General features: G+C 37.7%; 1 protein-coding gene across 1 annotated transcript in view; it reads right to left on the reverse strand.

Moving 5' to 3' along the window:
* Positions 1–7,053: 7,053 nt before the first annotated feature.
* The window catches only part of LOC144649138 (uncharacterized), a 12,692-nt gene continuing 80 nt past the window's right edge, over positions 7,054–19,665 (reverse strand). Inside the window, exons 1-14 of the mRNA XM_078508593.1 lie at positions 19,661–19,665; positions 19,298–19,420; positions 19,065–19,187; positions 18,817–18,939; positions 18,572–18,694; positions 18,186–18,308; positions 17,936–18,058; positions 17,549–17,671; positions 17,311–17,433; positions 9,720–9,842; positions 9,490–9,612; positions 8,733–8,858; positions 7,937–8,317; positions 7,054–7,407 (exon numbers count right to left, since the gene is read on the reverse strand). The exon at positions 19,661–19,665 is cut by the window's right edge and continues 80 nt beyond it. Coding sequence (XP_078364719.1) covers positions 7,139–7,407; positions 7,937–8,317; positions 8,733–8,858; positions 9,490–9,612; positions 9,720–9,842; positions 17,311–17,433; positions 17,549–17,671; positions 17,936–18,058; positions 18,186–18,308; positions 18,572–18,694; positions 18,817–18,939; positions 19,065–19,187; positions 19,298–19,420; positions 19,661–19,665 — 2,011 coding nt within the window. The 3' untranslated portion in view covers positions 7,054–7,138. The remainder of the gene's footprint in view (positions 7,408–7,936; positions 8,318–8,732; positions 8,859–9,489; positions 9,613–9,719; positions 9,843–17,310; positions 17,434–17,548; positions 17,672–17,935; positions 18,059–18,185; positions 18,309–18,571; positions 18,695–18,816; positions 18,940–19,064; positions 19,188–19,297; positions 19,421–19,660) is intronic.

The raw sequence follows: 19,665 nt of genomic DNA on the forward strand, positions 1-19,665 counted from the left end.
AAAACGAAAAAACAAAAACGGCGTGATAAAGTTTCTCTTAAATATATCGGCAGTGATAGAGAGCGAGCCAAAAACAGAGCGAGACGACACAATAGTTGCTTGCAGCATACAACCAACGTATTTGACGAAGGAGTTTTCTAGAAATTTCTCCTGTTTCTTTTTCCTACCTTGTAATTTGTTCAATAAATGTTTCTGCTCGAAAATTAAAAATTAGTAAGCAAAATCTTAATTGTTAAGGACCACAACGAATAAACCTCAAAATATATGTACGGCATAAATAATCTGTAAATTTAAGACATTTGGTCTGTTTGGTGTTTATAACCAGTTATCAATCTTACCTTCCCAAATGCAACTTAGGTCTCTTTTGGCTCAAACGTACAGGATGCAGATAATTGGAAGTTTAAAAGAAAAAAACGTTCATGAATAATACCCGAGCATTTTTTTTTTCAAGTCGAACTGAGATCAACGCCCAGTTGACAGGTATAAGCAATGCATTAACAACGATTTTTAAGTAATAATGACATTAAAGATGGGTTTTAACAAAAACGAATGACATTTTATATGGAATGATAGTAATTTGATAAAAGGAATAATAGAACAATAAATATTTCGTTTTTCCTCTTATTTGACAAAAAAATTCTCAACAGTAATTTAATGGAAAAAATAATATAAACATTTTACAGTAACTCGATCCATCTTTAAATCCAATTCAATCACCTTTAACGATCGCCAATTTTTCCTAACACGCGAGCTCTAATTTTCATTGGTACTTAACAAAATTATGCAAACGTTGAGTTGACGTAAAAGATAGCATCCTTTTCATTAATGGTTTCCTGTTTTCATCGTTTGTTATGCGATTCCTTAGTTGTTAATAATAATAATAATAATAATAATAATAATAATAATAATAATTAATTTCGGTATTAATAAGCAAACTCAAGTTTATACATTTTGTTCAAATGTTTTTTATGTAATTTTGCCATGCTTGTTTTAATTACGTTAGTTCATATAAACACAACATGATCTCTATAAGTTTAAACTAAGGTTTTGCTTACCAATTTTTAATTTTCGAGCGGAAACATTTTTTGGCATTTAATCTAGAACAAATTACAAGCTAGGAAAAGAAAGAAGATAAGTTTTCAGAGTGAATAATCTACCGGAAAACGTCTTATTCAAATACGTTAGTTATCTGCCGCAGACAGCTAACGTAATTATCATCTCGCTCGAATGAAATTCTTGTTTTGTTCCCGTCGTTTTTGGTGAGAAATTTATTGCAGTCGATGTTCGTTCTAGACACGGAAGTACGGAAACGCACTCGGACAAAGAGTCTAGCAAGGAACCAATTTTGCACAAAGTAGCAAACACGATTGTTATAAAGAATGTTGGCAATTTTTTTCCCTGCAAGAGCAAAACACAAAATTTTGTCAAAGAAACTATTAAAGAAAAATCAATCGACTTGTGCAATAGGCCTTATCGATATTAGCAAGCCGCCAATAAAAAATAACGGTTTGGTTTCTCGCAGGCCACTAACTATTGGCGCGAATAAAAGACGGATTAATTCATCGTCTAAAAGAAATAACATGTTACCTATTTGTTTATAGTGATTTGCGTCCTTTAATTTCTCGATCTCCCCTCGTAAGAAATCGGTTGACAGCGTTAAGACAGATGTGATCGAAAATGCACTTTCTCATGTCGACAAGCAATAATTATTCCTCGATTGGTTTAGGCGCTCAAGTTTTTAGTTTTTCTCCGTCATCGAAGGGATAGTTCAACTAATTGTTTTGTTCGAAAACGTCGCTCGAGAGGAATGCGACAGTATTTTATGGATTTGCTTTTCATTCACTGGGTTCAATTTCTCCCGCGTAAATGAGCGTTTTGACATACTGTTTTGAAATGACATCATTGTTCCCGAAAAAGACTTCCTGCTAATTAAAGACTTCATGTTAATTAAGCAGAGAAGAGTTCTCAAGCTGCAGTTTTTAATTTTGGGGAAAATAATTGATGTTTTTTTTGTGGGCGTTTTGTATATGTTCCGACCGCTGGATTAATTTTGGTAGTCAATGCCTTTTTGACGGTAATGTCTAGTTCTCGAAGCTGGCAACACGCGATGTTCGTGTATTGAGACACATAGCACTATAACCTGCGACAAGGCCTGATGAGGAATAAATAAGAAAAGAAAAACAGAACCACCAGCTTGTAATCTAAAATATATAAGAATAAAAACACAAGAGAAAGATTTTAAAACACCTAAGGAGATGCCTTCCTTGAAAAACGCTTTGATCTATTTGGTGAGAGTTTTGAAAATTTTGGGAGAGATTTTTATGATTGGTTTGGACGTTTTCACTTTTCATATTATCCCTAACATATGGTTTGAATTGCAGTTAATTTGAAATCTCGCGATTTTGAAAGGCTAATATTTAATTTTTGCGAAATTGAAGACTTCATTTAACATTTTCTTCAAATATATAACCAACTTTCTTTTATTTTTGGCGGCATAAAATTCACGATTTAACATATTGACACCTTACTAATTTTAAACAGCTTTTTTTTATTTATGTTATCTGTGTCAATTAGTCTTGGCAATTGCAGGTTCAATAAAGCGTTTTATATAATTACTTTTCACATTATGAATCAAATGGAAAATAGAAGAAAGGTTATTATAAGGTTTATTAATCGGGCGTGGCCGATTTATAGTTTACCCTTTGGTCGTCCTAGACGATAGTCTCCTGTCGGCTAAAAATGACGGGGATAGCCTGGGCCAATCGGTTTCATTTCAGTTTTGACAGTAAATCGTTGTAGGAACACTGGGTCGACTTTTGGGCTAATCTGCAATCTGGTTCTCTTCTTTGCATCGGCAGGAGGACAGAGAAAAAAGCTTAAGGGGTAAAGCACTAATAATCACCATTGTGAAACTGTAGTTGCTTTGACAAGTTGAAGCTATTTTTGTAAATAAAAGGGGTAACGTCATTTATGTCACGCAATGTTTTTGTGGGAAACTTTGAAACTAGACGCTTTGCTGGTTTCTACAAATAGCAGTGTGATCTGGCGGTACATTTTCTTGAGGCGAACTCCACTTTAAAACTATTTTTTATATATTTAGCAAGAAGTATGTCGATTTTCATTTCCGCACAGTTGGGCGTCAAAGTCGCCTGTCACAAAGAGTAGAATGTTTGCACAACTTGCAAATGGTTTGGATATATTTCAGTTAGAATTGACTAGTGACGTTAGTAAGACACTTCTCAAGACGTCAGCAAAACATTGGCATTGTACAGTATTGGTGTGAACTTGAATGGAATTTTTTACGAGATCAGTAAAGCTATCGAATGAAAAGATGACTTGAAAATGAAAACTTCGAATAATTATAATTAAATACCAATTGAATTTTAGATGAGAAATTCCGGAAGTGACATCTGTTGTCAAAATAGGAATTTTTGTACAACTTAAAGTTCCGAAAAAAAGACCACATGTTTTGTAAAAATCACAGACAAACATGATCAGGAAAACAAAACAGGCCAATGGGTTTTATTCACGAAAATACAACTTTCTTAAGAAAGAGTTTGTAAACAAGACAATGATTGAATTACATTTCACACGAAATTTGCATACATTTGAACTTGCAAAAAAGAAGTATCTCTGCCGAGACATATATAATAGCGAGACTTTACATTAATAATTATTGTATTCTGATCTGATTGTTATTTTAATGCATTAACTATTTGAAAGTGGTTCTCATCGATGAAAACAAAACGGTTTTTCATTCACTGCTTGAAGTATTTATAGAAGGGGAAAACATTCGCTTAATCAAATTACATTCTGCACGAAATATTTTGTATCCATTTGTCCCGAAACTTTGAGGAAATTGAAATCTTTGTGGACAGTACTGCATAAAAGCAGTTCATAGAATTGAGTAAAAAGATAAGAACCATATTGATAAAGGAAATTTTAAAACTTTATTTTGGCTCATTTTGACGAAATTCAGGATTTTCAAAGACTGCCAATAAACGGCTGTATCTTGTCTGTCTCTAACGATTTTGCTACGGTTTCGAACGAGCTAATTTTTCAACATGATATCATGGTAGCGGGCAGAAGTCGGTTCGTTCTGAATTTTTCAATACGGTATACAAGTTACATAGTCAATATACAGACCCTCTGTACAGTAAAAAACGTTTTGGGAACAAACCATTGTGAACTTATTTTCTATGTTGATCAGTAAAATTCCTTAGTACGACATGGGGTTTGTTATCAAGTTCGTTAGTACGTTAATACTGCAAGGTGTATAACCTCAGAGAATTATTATCAAGTGTGTTTTGTTTTATTAGCGGTTTATACTCTAAGATCTTGGTATGGGAGATCAAAATTAAGGCAAATTTCTGTTATTATCTGATTGCTTGGCACAGATTAGTACGATACTGAATTGGTTAGGAAATGTAAACAAACATTAAATTGAATGAGAGTAGAAAGGGAGGGACAGGTGGGGGTGAAAGGCTAAGGAGATGGAAAGGGAGGGAGAATTAAAATCCATGCCTGGCTATATCACGCAACCTTTGACTTCTGTTGTTTTCTCACATGAACAAAACTTAAGGTGGGGTTCTACCTGAATTTGAATGGAACTTTAAGAGATTTAAAGAAGGGATTGAAGAAAAGAATGGACACACCTCCAAACAGTTGACCCCCTCGCAAGAGCATTCCGGGTTGTCAGGAGACTGTTTGGTGTCCGTCCACCAATTTTTAACTTCAAATTCAAATTTTAAAATCACATTAAATCTCCAATATTTTTTATTTGTCTAAATTTTACTAATCCTTTGAGAAAAACTATCGCCTCCCAGACATCCCTGCAAAACGAATATATATGGGATAAGTAAAGCTTTTTTGGATTCCTTGAAACGCGGCTGAAATGGTTTTCAGTGTTTTCCAGCCCTTATACTTTGGGTCAGTACTACTATTCTTCACCAGTTGCTATTACAGTAATGGTATGAATCAAATACCTAATCATTGGTCAATAAGTTGTGATCATTTTCTTGACAATATTAGTTACCTGATTAGGAGTTGTATACTGTTCCATTAAAGTGTAAGGGCTGGAAAATACTGAAATGCGTCAGCCACATAAAGCGTTCGAAAAATTGGTCTTCAGGTAAAAACCCCGCCTTTATTAAGTATTGCGAAAAGGCTGCACTTTGCTAAGTGTTACAAATTTAAATTTTCTAGACGTCTAGTTCAATCGTTTATTTGTATTGTGCGAAATATATTTTTATAAATTGAGACCATTATGTCATTAGGTAATAATGCAATCTTGAAAACATTCCAGATTTTCATTATTAAATAGAAACACGAAAAATTCAAATTTGAGAAAATAAGCCTGTCAAAATGACGTTGCCATGGTGATTTCAAGTTACTGGCACAATAACTAATCCTACCAAATTATTGCGAGATAAATTTTAGATAAACGCGCAAAGTTTGGCAGCGTTTGGTTGAATCTTGAAAAAGTTGTAAGCGTCCAAAGTCAGCGCGGGCCTCAAAAGCCCCCCCCCCCCCCCCCGGCCAGAGTAGGCTTAAGTGACTGTTTTTCCAGTGATTTTTACTGTACTGTACCCTGCCTTTCAAGTCAAAACAGATAGCTAATTATTAAGCGCCCGATTTTAAGCTTCTCAAGCTTCTCAAGCTTCTTGTTTTGGAATAATTCACGCGCTTCATTGTTCATTATTTTGCAGAATCGGTTAATACATCCAGTGCCGCTGTTCATAAATGGATTTAATAGCAATAATGTTTGTTAAAAACTAATTTTGGTAGAATGGTAACATTGAAGAACCGTTAAAAATAAATTAGGACTGTCGTGCATACAAGGCGCTATATAAATTAGATTATTATTATTATTGAGGCGTGTCTTCGATCTGCATATCAGTTCTCCGATTTGCGCTAAACTTCTTCCGTAGAAAAAAAACCCAAGCACCTGTAATAGAGCAAAATTCTTCTCTGAATGCAAATAATTTAGCACATGAGAAGCCCGACTCTCAAATTGTCGCCAAACAAGAAAAAAATGACAACAACAGAAGATAAGGCAGACGTTATCTTCTTTGATACTGTTAAACTTCCCGGGAGTGGGTTGAAGGAATTAATTTCAACATGAATTACGTCATTTTTACGTCATAATGACGTAATTCGTGTCGCAATTCGTGTCATATCAAAAATGGATTTAGTTAACTACTCTGGAAGCAAGTTTTGATGTTCACTTTAAGCAGGAAACGTCTAACATAAATTATATAATAACCTGAATTCTACGCGCATTTTGATTGGTTCTTACTTATGATCTATCAGAGTACAGACGCATGGATGACGTCACGTGGTGGTGTGACTCGCGCGCGTGATCAGAGTTCATAGTCCAAATCAGAGTTGTCGGCAAAGTTTTTCAAACTTGCGGGGCCACAACAAAGCAAAAAAGTTCAGCTTAATTACAAATCTTCAGTGAGAAACAATACGCCAAGCATCGTTCACCTTTCAAAGCATTTAACTGGGCGAAACAAGCTTGAAGAAGACAGTGAATTATTCGAGAATTTATCCGAAATCTGTATGAAAATTTGACCGATGTTGTACAGTTACGAGACGACGCCACGGGAAACAAACGTATTGCGGTTGAACGCTTCGGTTAATGCTCACAGATTTGAACAACTTTCCAAATCGGAATAAAGGTTAGTTTTTTCATTGACTTTCAATTGACCATTTTTCTGTTTATTCAATCGGATTAACAGTGCTTCGTGTTAACGAAAACTTAAAAGTGAAATCAAAACAACTTAGCTCATCGGTACGGCGGCATTGCTCACACTGAAGACACTGAAGTGTGCTAAAGTCTTGTGTTATTATATAAAACAAATAGATTTCATTTTGCCGTGCGTCTGTTCAGTAATAGATCACAGAAGACGTCAAAATGTGGTATGAACATCAGTGACCCACTCAGCTAGCGCCTCGTGGGTCACTTCTCTGTTCATACCACATTTTGACGTCATCTGTGATCTATTACTGAACAGACGCACGGCAAAATGGAATCTATTTGTTAAACAGACGTTGTTCTCTAGTAACATGGCATAACTATAAGAAGTCCTTTCAAAGACACATTAATAAACTGTTGTTAAGGGAAATAGCTCGTTCAGAAATCCACTGGTCTGATTTTCATTTCGGTCCTCTTCAGGGAATAGGAAAATCCCTTCCAATCTGCCCAGTTCAAACCATCACTGAATGGGGAGGGATTTCCGTCACGATAGATTCCATTCAGGTTGGCGCGGTGACATTTGTTGTACCACCAGGCTCCGTGCCACCTACTGGCACAGTTGAGGTCGTCTTTGTTATCATTGTCATGATCTCGAGTTGTAAATGGTTGATCGCGATGGACAGTGGAAAGAGAGTCGCCAGCAGTTCCTGAGACATTAGAACAAGAAAAAAGCAACCATCATTATTCATAATTAGCCTTAAATCTTTCTTGAAGAGAGTAGGTGTGGTCAGGGAGCTGTACAAAGGCAAGGCTACCATTTATATGCAAAAGGTTCTAAATTGTAAACAATCCACTTTCTATAATCTGGATCACTCTGTCGTTTTTGACATGTTGTCACGGTATGCTTGCTGTATTTATCACATTTTAGATACTTGCAATGTCAAAAATATCAGATATATGCCTGAAGACAAGAGTGACAGAATAAATTTTCTATCTCAAAGACTTATATTTTATTTTATAATTTTTTATATATTGAAGCTGCTCGAGCATTGTTTTTTAAAAACAGTGCTGGAAATGATCTGTACATGGGGTTCTAGCCACCCTAAACAAATAATAACCTAAAAAGGGTTCTGCCCTCTATGTACAAAAGTTTCTTGGAAGTTATTTCCCGTTCGTAGTTCACTTTTAGGAAGTACATTGGCTATAACAGTGCAACATGAAAGAAAAGCTTCATACCTGAGTAAGATCCGAGAATCAGCTTGTATTTGTCATTCTCACTCGTAACACCAAACATGTTGTACTCGGCATAACGAGTATTCCCTTCGAAGTCTTCTAAATCCACACGGAGGATGTTGGTTTCATTTGAAGTCAGGCGATGGACCTTGTCATTTCCGAGCCAAAACTCGCCACTGAGATCGCCAAAGCCATGTTTGTAGTCGCTCCAATAGAGGAAGAAATCTACCGAACCGTCCAGTCTCTTTTGGAACACTGTCCACCCCCCTCCGGCTGTTGTTTGGTCACAAAACACATCAAAGGCAGGCATGTTCTCAAGTCCAATGGTGTGTACACCGTCGCTTCTTTCACCAGATTTGTAGATTTCAGCGCAATTCTTGTAAGCTGGAGGGGAAAATAATTGGCAATCATGAAAAGTATGTTTGAAATCTAAAATATGGTGCGTCATTTATTGGCATATGCGAAGCCAGCGAGCGGTGCTTTTTCGCGCGCTTTGATAAGTTACCGAAAATACAAAAATTCACTGGTACAAAAAATAGTGAAATTCAAGATGGTGGATCTAATGACGTCATATGAGACACAACTAGCAAATATTGGGTCATCTTCTAAAGCACGCGTTACGGCTTTCTACTCAATGTAAATCAGTTTGTTTAGCTGGTGAAGGAGAGGCTCTAGCAAATCCTCCTGAACAACGGTGTAAGGACGGCTTAGTTTTTTCATCAGAAGGTTAAAGTTTTACGTTCAGCGATTTCCAATTATCACAAGTGCGTAAAGTATGCTAAAAGTAAAGTCAATTTACCTGCAGAACACGAGCGTCCATCTCCAGTATATCCTTCCTTGCACGTGCAGTTATGTCCGCCGACAGTGTTAATGCAGTCTGCATTCACGTGGCATTGATGACTACCACTACTGCATTCATCGATATCTTGAGTAAAAAGAAATAAACCAGACAAAATTAACCCTCCAACGTACAAGGTAGGGGGTGCATATTACCTCACTTCACACATGGAGTTGTTCTTCGCAATTTCAAGAAAAAAATTTCTATGTGATGCTGAAACTTTCAGTAGTTGTTCATTCATCCCGGGAAGATAATTTGATTTGTCAACTGTGATTTCATGTTTTTTGAAATTGCCTTGACAACCACATAATTACAGACAGGTTTGACTAAATAACGACTGTTTTAAGATAAATGTTCATCTTCAAGTTTCGTTAAATAAAAATTGCAAACTTTGTACATTTTTACATTCCAATAGCATTTTGCCTTGATTCTCTATTATGTTTTTGCTATTTTCTGAATAAAGCGAAGTTCAAGATGGCAAATCCAAGATGGCGGATCTAACATCATCAAATGACGTCATATGATATCCCAACCAGCAAATATTGGGTTGTCTTGTAAAGCAAGCTAAGGGCTTTCTACAAATTGTAAATTAATGTTGGTTTCCCTTAATAGCAGGAAAATCTTCGCGGGGATGGAGTCCATCACTCTCTCCCGGTATAAGTACAACGGTATAAGTAAGTATGAATGAGCTTTTACGCTAAAAGTAAAGTCAATTTACCTGAACACGAACTTCCATCTCCAGTATATCCTTCCTTGCACGTGCAGTTATGTCCGCCAACAGTGTTCGTGCAGTTTGCATTCACATCGCATTTATGGCTGCCATTGCTGCATTCATCGATATCTACATTAACAAGGAATATACAGGACAAACCGTTTTAAAGTTTGACACTCCGCGAACTTCAGCTGTCACGGTTGTTTCCATAATACGCTGAAGTAAAGTTAATTTACCTGAACACGAACTTCCATTGCCATTAAATCCTTCCTTGCACGTACAGTTATGTCCACCAATAGTGTTACTACAGTTTGCATTCACGTCACATTTATAGCTGCCATTGCTGCATTCATCGATATCTACAATAACAAGGGATACACAAGACAAACAGTTTAAACCGCAATTTTGAAAATGATATTTTTTCTCTGTGCTGAAACTTCCAGTAGCTGTTCATTCATTTCTCGCAGAAACTTGGGTTTCTCAAATGTGTGTCTATGATATGTGGCATTGTTATGTAATCGACTAATTACATGACGGTTTGACCAGAAATACACCGTTTTGATATAAATCTTCACTTTTTCCAACTTTGTACATTTTTACATCCCATTAATATTTTGGCCATGATTCATGATCTTTTAATTTCCGTTATTTTCTGAATACAATGTAAAGTAAAATGCAAGATGACAGATCCAAGATCAGGATTTTACGTCATCATATGACGTCATATGGTATCCCAACCATCAGGCATTGGGTTATCTTGTAGGGCAAGGAAAGGGCTTTCTACTTAATTTAAATTAATTTTGTTTTACCTTAATAGAACAAAAACCTTAGTGGGGGGAGGATGGCTCTATTAATCCACCCCCCCCCCCCCCAGTACAACGGTGTAAATATGGAGAACTCCAATTATCACGGGGCTTTATTCTGATCAGGCGAGCAAATGCGCAGCATTTTCTTGGATAACACAGGCCTACGTTACTTCCAAATAGTCTAATTGATAGACAAACTGAGAACTCTGGGACACCGCTACACAACTCCACTCTAAGTCCTGACCTGTCCTCTGTACAAGCTTCACAATGTTACTTTTCAAGTTTGCTTAACCCATTCACGCCTGGATATTTTTTAAACAACCATTTGACATTTTCTTGTCAGATATGAGCTAAATCTGCTCTAAACTACTCGAAACGGCATTTGTGCCTGTCTTGTCCGGTTTGACCGTGCTTCCTGATTGGTTCTAAGTACAATTCTTTGTTCTCTTTCTATAAAAGTGCGGGTTTACCTAATCGGTTGGGTTGAACCGTTGAACGTAAGCACCATTACATTATCTCTACATTTCAGCATTATCTCTCCTAAAAACTCGTGTAACATTCGACACTAAATACTCAAAACAATGGCCGTTTTCACACTAGAGACGGACAAGTCGTCTTAGTGTGAAAACGGGACGGACATTATTTTGGACGAACAAGTCGTCTGAATTTGTCCGTCGATTTGGCCGTCTAGGAGGACGATTTTTTAAAGACGACTTGGTCGTCAAGACGGACAAGTCGTCTATATAAAAGCCGTGTTAAATTCACACTAGACGAACAAATCGTCAAACGACTTGTCCGTCTAGACGATTTGTCGGTCTTCTAGTGTGATAACGGCCATTAGCACACACAAAAAACATGAAATATTCAATAATCAAACAAATATTCTCCCTCAAACCCGCTCACGCGTGAAGTGCATCTCATCAAACTGGATTCAAAGCTCATTAATTCAGCGGTTATCACTTCATGTAGAACCTACCCATCTATTCATATGAGTAATGCTACTTTCTTACCTATGGAGCTCTGCTATCAATTCATGGACTTAAAAGCACGAAAGATTTACAAGAAGTAACGCCAATGTATTTTATTTGCTGTTTGTGTGATCATTTTGGCGATTTATTTTATTTTTTATTTTTTTTTTGTATATTTATACAGGAACATCTGGTTTACTTACAAGTTAGTTTAGTCTTAATACTGAAATAAATAAATACTGAAGAAAGTCATTACAAATTACATTATATTACTAGAACACTACATTAATATGAGAAAAATGAACACTTAAGATTATATTGTGTCTTCACTGGCGATTTTTATACCTGATCGTACCTTTTTGGTACGCTTCGGCGCCATATCAGGCGAGTTTGGTCGAGTCATGGTTCGTATTTTGGCGAGACGCAGTCGAGCCAAAATACCCATGGCGAGACCAAACGAGCCTGATATGCCGCCGAAGCGTACCAAAAAGGTACTATTAGGTATTTACCGTACCCAAAATGAAATTTAGCCAAAAATCCGGTGAGATTATTTGCTCTGTTGAAGCCATGCTTGCCAGACACGTAGTGCGAAATGTGTTGACCTGCTTGTATGGATACTTTTTTAGTCCTCAACACTTTTATTAAGTCCTCTTCTCACATTTTTTTACTCGTTTGTTTGGAGTTTCATTCCCTAAATTTTCAAAATCCAAATTTAGCGAAAAATTTGGAAACTCCGACTCCATTGTTTCAGTGTGAATGTTTCAGTACTCGTCGGTAAACATCGCACAATTGGCGTGCGCGCTCAAGTTTAGTTTTGGCGGGAAAGTTTTTCTCATTTTACGACCGGTAAGCACCAGCTAATTAAAAATACTCGTTTCTGTTTTATTGGTAAAACCTCTTTTCAATTCATCGTACGGAAACACTACTTTAATTCAAAGTGACCGTGATATGGTGGCATATCAGGTCAGTGACTTGATATCGTAGGATATCAGGACAGTAGATCGCGCTTCTGATTGGCTACTTGCGAATTTGGGTACGGTAAATAGAGGATATAAATACATGGTTGCGCGGAGATATGAAATTTATCTTCGAGTGTTCAAATCGATAGCTCACGAGTGAGCGCAGCGAACGAGTGAGCTATCGGATTTGAACACGAGAAGATAAATTTCATATCTCCAAGCAACCATGTATTATTCTTTTTATTATATAAACCTACTAATTACGATGTTTTTTACGATTTTCCGAAGATTTCCGACCATTTTCCGAAGATTTCCGAAAATTTTCAAAATGTTGTCCGAAGGTTGTACGAATGATTCCGAACATTTTCCGAAAATTTCCGAAGTTTTCCGAAGATTGCCGAAGATTGCCGAGGAAGATCCGAAGATGTTTCGACTTAAGATCGATTTACTTTGGCCCATTGAGCATTGAAACATGGCAAACTCTGCAAGTTGATTGGTCAAAATGATATCACACATGTGTGGATATCATTTTTATCCACACATGTGTGATACCATTTTTCTCGATTTGCTACCACTCGCTAAAACACTGCAGTTTATATAATAAAAAGCGATATCTCGGTCTGAGTTCGTTTTACTGTTTTCTCCTTTCCTTACCGAGAGCCGTATAGAAATGTGTGCCCAGGAGGGCACTGATAAGTTTCGATTTACGACTTGGACCATTTTAATCTGAGAATAAAATGCTATGAAATAAACTGGTATGAAATAGGCTAGAAATCTAGATTTTTACCATTTTAGGTTAAAAGTGGCAAAGATTTGACTATTACCTTTGGGATTTAAGATCAAGAAGGCACGGGAATTACACAAAAAACTGTATTTCGCTAAATTATACACTAGTCATGAAAATGCGCTAAACTCGTTCAGTTTCAAAGTTTATTTCCCACATTTTAAATAGCTTACAGATAGTGTTTAAAACGCCTTCAAACGGTTATACAATTTCCTCTCAAATCTAATGGCTTCTACCATTGCATAGTTTTATTTTCCATTACTTCATTCTGTTCAAATATGTACGGAACTTTACAAATGAACGAAATTAAGACGGAATCCACCAGGAAGTCAAGTAATATTTATTTAAGTTGGACAAAAATTTGATCGAGCACCAGAATAGTTTAAATCCTATTGAGTTATTTCCTAATCCGTGATAACTCCAACAACAATTTCTTATCAGAGTCTGAGAAAATGAATTTCAAATTTCACAAGTTATAGGCAAAATCTCACGTGTGGCCATTTTGTAAAATCGTCTTTGGGGAGGGGGGCGATTCAGTGGAACTTCGAAATTTGTTTTCGATGTTTGGTGTTGTTAGAAAAGATTTCTTTTGATAAGATATTTGAAGCAGTAACACAAAGGCTTGCAATAAGGTGGAAATGATTTTGGTACATAATTCTGTCCAATAACTACTCGAATCCCTGGCAGATTCCATTTTAAACTTCGTCTTAGTTTCATCCACAGCTTATATCGCCTTTCAGATCGTCAAAGTTGAGGTGACCCCATGAGCCCGCGCTGTCGTCAACAAGTTTGACGCGTGCGCGTTTTCTTTTAAAAGCTTCGACATCCCAGGTCTTACGAGTCATCGCTTCTCTGCAGCTACCAGTGTCTTCTCGGACAAGCTGGAAAATGAGAAAATATACATAGAAAGTTATTGTTAGTATCATTATGGAAAACTTGCAAAAGAAGCAGAAGGAGAGAAAACGTTGAAGTACTAACTGCTGAAACAGGCAAAAGCTCTACAAAACAGCTCTACAAGAGAGTACAAATTTGGCTTGAAACAAGAATGCGCAACACAAAATTAAGAAATTATCCCTGGCTACTAAAACAGCAGATCGCGCTCTTAAATTAAACACACATATCTTTTTGCTGTAGCGAAAGCCCGGGGGTACTCCCTATAATGGCCTGTACGGGGAGGCTTCGCCCGAAAGGGGCACCTTACTCATGCTTCAGGTATATAAAAGGGTAGGGATTTCACAAGTTTAGGGTAGTAAAGAGTAGGGATATCGGCCATTTAGGTATTTAAAAGAACCCTCAATTAAAATATTTTGAACATACGCACATTATAGCTGTTTCATTTTAATTTACTAAAATGACAAGAAGACTTCCTGTTTTAGGTATATGAAGGGGGATCTTTTTTCAGTAAAAGGTATACGAAAGGGGTGCCTTTTCTGTCAAAATGGTATATAGAAGGGTAAGGGGTTGGACCTCGGGGCGCGAGCCTCCTAGTACGAAACCTTTTTTTAAGTGTCCTCCCCCCCCTCCCCCCCCCGCCGGACCGAAAGTATGTCTTAAAACCTGTATACATATATAAACGCGTTTACTAGCTTTTTATAAATAACCTTCTTAAATGCCTCTTTTTTTTTCTACGTCTACTCGAACTCCCTGAGAGAGTTGGAGAACATCTGAAATATCCCATCAACCAGATAACAAAATGTTTACCGATCCGTCGACAATCAACTCTGCACGAATTGTATCTATATTGCAGCCTCCGCCAATCAGATACGAGATGTATTTGCCCGTGATGGTAAAGAATGGTGACGTCAGAGTCCCCTGGGGTGCGTCCATTTGAATTCCTACTGGTGCCTGTTCAGAGGGCCGGTTCTCAAATGTTCCAATGTACCAGTCCCCCTGGAGATAGGCAGGTTTGTTGCGGTGATAGGCGGCGTTATCACCGTAAGTCGGTTGGTTGTTGAACGCCTCACCAGTCTTCTCCCAGCCATCGATTCCGTCTTCAAAGTCGAACTTGCAATCTTTGACTGAAAACAATGAGATGTTAAACATGTCCATCTACGCTGTACTCACTAAGTTTCTTTGTTGTGGCATTCCTTTTTTAAAAAAAAATTTAAGTTGACTCAAACTTTTTATTTGAATACCAAATTTACTCCAAGTTTACGTCAAACCGTTCATGCACGGTAGCGTAAATGTCGTAAATGTCGGTTTAACAACCTCTTGGTTTTCGATCTGCCCCTAAACAGCTGAATAACTTTACAAGTAATGTTAAAGTTGGTTTTCAGAGAACTCCAGTTACCATTTTTTCAACACTGAAGTAAAGTCAATTTACCTGAACATGAGCGCCCATCGCCAGCATATCCTTCCTTGCACGTGCAGTTATGTCCGCCAACAGTGTTGGTACAGTTTGCATTTACGTCGCATTTATGGCTGCCATTGCCGCATTCATTGATATCTACAAATGTATAGATGCAGGCAAGCCTAAAAGTGGAGCTCCGACTTTTGTATTTTTACTGGATTTTACAATAGTCCCATCCTGATAATAAGCGGTCAAAGTATATGTATCAAGAGTATACGGTTGCGCATAGGTTCAAGATAAATAAAAATCGCTCACTCATTAACTGATAGCCTGCTTTGCTGGCGGTTTTGTTGGGGTAAACGCGCGCGAGCAAGCGGCGAAGCAGCAAGGGGCTTAGGCCCCTGGCAGCCAGTTTTTGGAACTGGTCAGTCTAGATTAATCAGTAACATAAATTAATATAATCCACAGCAATTTTACATCGAATAAGAAGTCGAATAAGAAACCACAGCAAATAAGGGGTAACCGCTGTGCACCCTATACTACTACATATTTTCTTCATACAAAATTAGAGCTTAGAAATTAAGTTAAATGGATAGTCAGAAAAAAGGCATTTATTCGGATTATACTTTAATTTATTTTAAATTCTGTTTAGGTTTGTTACCTTACATTTGTGTCTTTTTCTTACTTCATGCAGCGAATTCAGCGATGCTGAGCTTACCTTCCTTTCAACAGAAAATCATTTCATTTGTTTTCTTGATGGTGGCAAAACCCGAGGTCAACTGTTTCATTTGACTTGCACAAGGAAATAAGTTTCAACTACGTCTGTATTTCGGATCGTCCGTGTAAATCTTTGTTGTTTGTCAAAATTTCGAGAAATACCTACCACGTTTGAAGATATTATTCGAAGAAAATTTTTGAAGAAACTTGTCTCGCTCGCTTTTCGTCGCGTTTAAATTAACTCGAGCTGCGAACACCGCGCTACAAATTTAGCCTTGGAACTCCCCTACCGATCCCCGGAGTCTTAACGGACGGGCGGTCGTACGCAGACGTCATAACCAATATTCTTCAGCTCGACTGGTTTACCAAATTTTCTTAGGCGCAGACACTCAGGTTCAACGGTTGATATTAAAGGAGCTCCAGCTAATCATTAACTTTGATCATTTAAGAACTAAGAAGTATCATGCATTCTGCCCGAACACGAGCGGACAGTTACGGGCACCAACAGCGGTTAATACGGTGTGCATTTATGTGACAGTCATGGCTGCTGATAATGCATTCTTTAGGCTGCAGAACAGGTCTTTGAGTGGGACAGAACAAAACATAGGAAACGGAAACAGCCTGTAGGCCAATACATTTCTAAATATCTTCCAAAAATAGAAATGTACGTTATTTGTGATGGTCTTAAATCAGCATAAATTACCGGCACGGACCAGAGGGTTGGGCGCGGGTTTGAGGTGCGCAGCGTATAGTGGGATTACAGTTTGTAATCGGTAGCCGTTAGCAAGGTGGGACATTCTACGGTCAGCTTTCGCCGCGTTTAGGTCAAGTTTGGTTTTATTTTTATTTCTTTGTCATCCGTGGATGTATGCTTTCGCATCGTTTTGTTTTAATATTTAGTTCTGCTATTATAATTGTATCGCTCTAAGATCCTACATTTAGAAAAGTATTTGTTTACAGTATGTTAGATAGGAATACCCTAAAATCCAGAGGGTTGCGCCACTGCCGTCAGGGGAAAACGTTTCCCGTTTCTCCACTTGCTGGTTTTTAGGGGTTTTCGTGTCCGGCTCTGGTGCACTTAGTTTTCTGATTTTATTCATAGTTTGTAATTTGTTGTATTATCCGTTGTGAGTGAATAAACGGGACGGTGGCTTGGTTGGCCAACGCACCCAATTTATCACTGAGATGTTTGTGTCCGGATGAGTAGTGGAGGCAAACCTGATCAAAGCACACAACTGTACATGTCAACATTTAACATTCAAGGGTAATAATGTACTGTGTTTCTAAAGTAAAGTCAATTTACCTGAACACGAGTGACCATCTCCAATAAATCCTTCCTTGCACGTACAGCTATGTCCTCCAATAGTGTTAGTGCAGTTTGCATTTACGTCGCATTTATGGCTGCCATGGCTGCATTCATCAATATCTACAATAACAAGAGATACACAAGAGAAACCCTTTCAAAGTTTTACATTTTCTTTTCAGTTCCTTTAATACGTTGATATATAAGTTGTTTTCACACTGGAGTAAAGTCAATTTACCTGAACACGAGCGTCCATCCCCAATATATCCTTCCTTGCACGTGCAGTTATGTCCGCCAACAGTGTTAGTGCAGTTTGCATTCACGTCGCATTTATGGCTGCCATTGTTGCATTCATCGATGTCTGGATAATAACCGATTAATTAAAACAGACAAAACGTTTTGGGATAAGGGAGTCCGAAATACAAATGCACTGATACCCAAAGAGAAATCCAGGATTTTTGATTTAAAAAATAGACCAATCACTGCAGTCATTGCAACAATGCAAAATAAAAGCTCATACAACTAGCGTTAGAGGGGGATACACAAGACAAACCACTTTGAAGTTTGAAACGCAGGGAGCTTCAGTTACCATTTGTTTTAACACACTGAAGTTAAGTCGATTTACCTGAGCAGGAGCGTCCTTCTCCAGTAAAACCTTCCTTGCACGTGCAGTTATGTCCGCCAACAGTGTTAGTGCAGTTTGCATTCACGTCGCATTTATGGCTGCCATTGCTGCATTCATCGATATCTGCAATAACAATGGATACACAAGAAAAACCGTTTTAAAGTTTGACAATTAGGGAACTCGAGTTATCAGTTCCTTTAATACGTTAATGAATAAGTTGTTTTAACACACTGAAGTTAAGTCAATTTACCTGAACACGAGCGTCCATCTCCAGTATATCCTTCCTTGCACGTACAGTTATGTCCGCCAACAGTGTTGGTGCAGTTTGCATTCACGTCACATTTATGGCTGCCATTGTTGCATTCATCGATATCTGGATAACAACCGATTGAAACAAAAAAACGTTTTCAAACGTTGATAATAAGGGAGTCCTAGATACAAATGCACTGATACCCAAAGAGAAATCCAGGAGTTTGAGTTAAAAAATAGACCAATCGCTGCAGTGATTGCAACAATGCAAAATAAAAGCTCGTACATCTAGCATTAGAGAGGGATACACAAGACAAATGGTTTTAAAAATTGAAACGCAGGGAACTTCAGTTACCATTTGCTTTAACACACTGAAGTTAAATTTACCTGAGCAAGAGAGTCCATCTCCAGTAAAACCTTCCTTGCACGTGCAGTTATGTCCGCCAACAGTGTTGGTGCAGTTTGCATTCACGTCGCATTTATGGCTGCCATTGCTGCATTCATCGATATCTACAATAACAAGGGATACACAAGACAAACCGTTTTAACGTTTGACATTTAGGGATTAACTTCCGCTCCGTTATTAGTTGTTAGTTAAATGTTTCACTCGATCCCCAGTAAAGTCATTTTACCTGAACACGAGCGTCCATCTCCAGTATATCCTTCCTTGCATGTACAGTTATGTCCGCCAACAGTGTTAGTACAGTTTGCATTCAAATGGCATTTATGGCTGTCATTGCTGCATTCATCGATATCTTCAATAACAAGGGATTACATTTTTAAAATAAAATGGACGCAATATAATACGTAGTTCAAACCGTTTTAAAATTGACATTCAGGGAACCCCAGTTACACACGGAAGCCTGTAAAGTCAATTTACCTGAACACGAGCGTCCGTCTCCAGTATATCCTTCCTTGCAAGTGCAGTTATGTCCACCAACAGTGTTGGTGCAGTTTGCATTCACGTCACATTTATGGCTGGCATTGCTGCATTCATCGATATCTACAATAACAAGATATTCACAAGACAAATCGTTTTAGAGTTTGAAACAGTCAGGAAACTCCAGTTATCAGTTGCGTTAATACACTGACACTAAGGTAAAGTCAATTCACCTGAACACGAACTTCCATTTCCATGAAATCCTTTCTTGCATGTACAGTTGTGTCCGCCAACAGTGTTGGTACAGTTTGCATTCACGTCACAAACGTGGTTGCCGGTAATGCATTCATCGATATCTGGATAACAACCGATGGAAACAAACAAAACGTTTTCAAACGTTGACAATAAGGGAATCTAAAATGCAAGTGTACTGATACCCAAAGAGAAATTAAATTAAATCCAGGAGTTTGAGTTAAAACAATTATAGACCAATCACTGCAGTAATGGCACCAACGTAAAATAAAAGCTCATACAACTTGCATTAGAGACATATTATTGACATAATTGAAACATTAAAAATAATATAACTGACTAACCTTCT

Source organism: Oculina patagonica, chromosome 4 (genome assembly GCF_052425735.1).
Source record: "Oculina patagonica isolate OP01 chromosome 4, crgOcupat, whole genome shotgun sequence".
Taxonomy (NCBI): Eukaryota; Metazoa; Cnidaria; class Anthozoa; order Scleractinia; family Oculinidae; genus Oculina; species Oculina patagonica.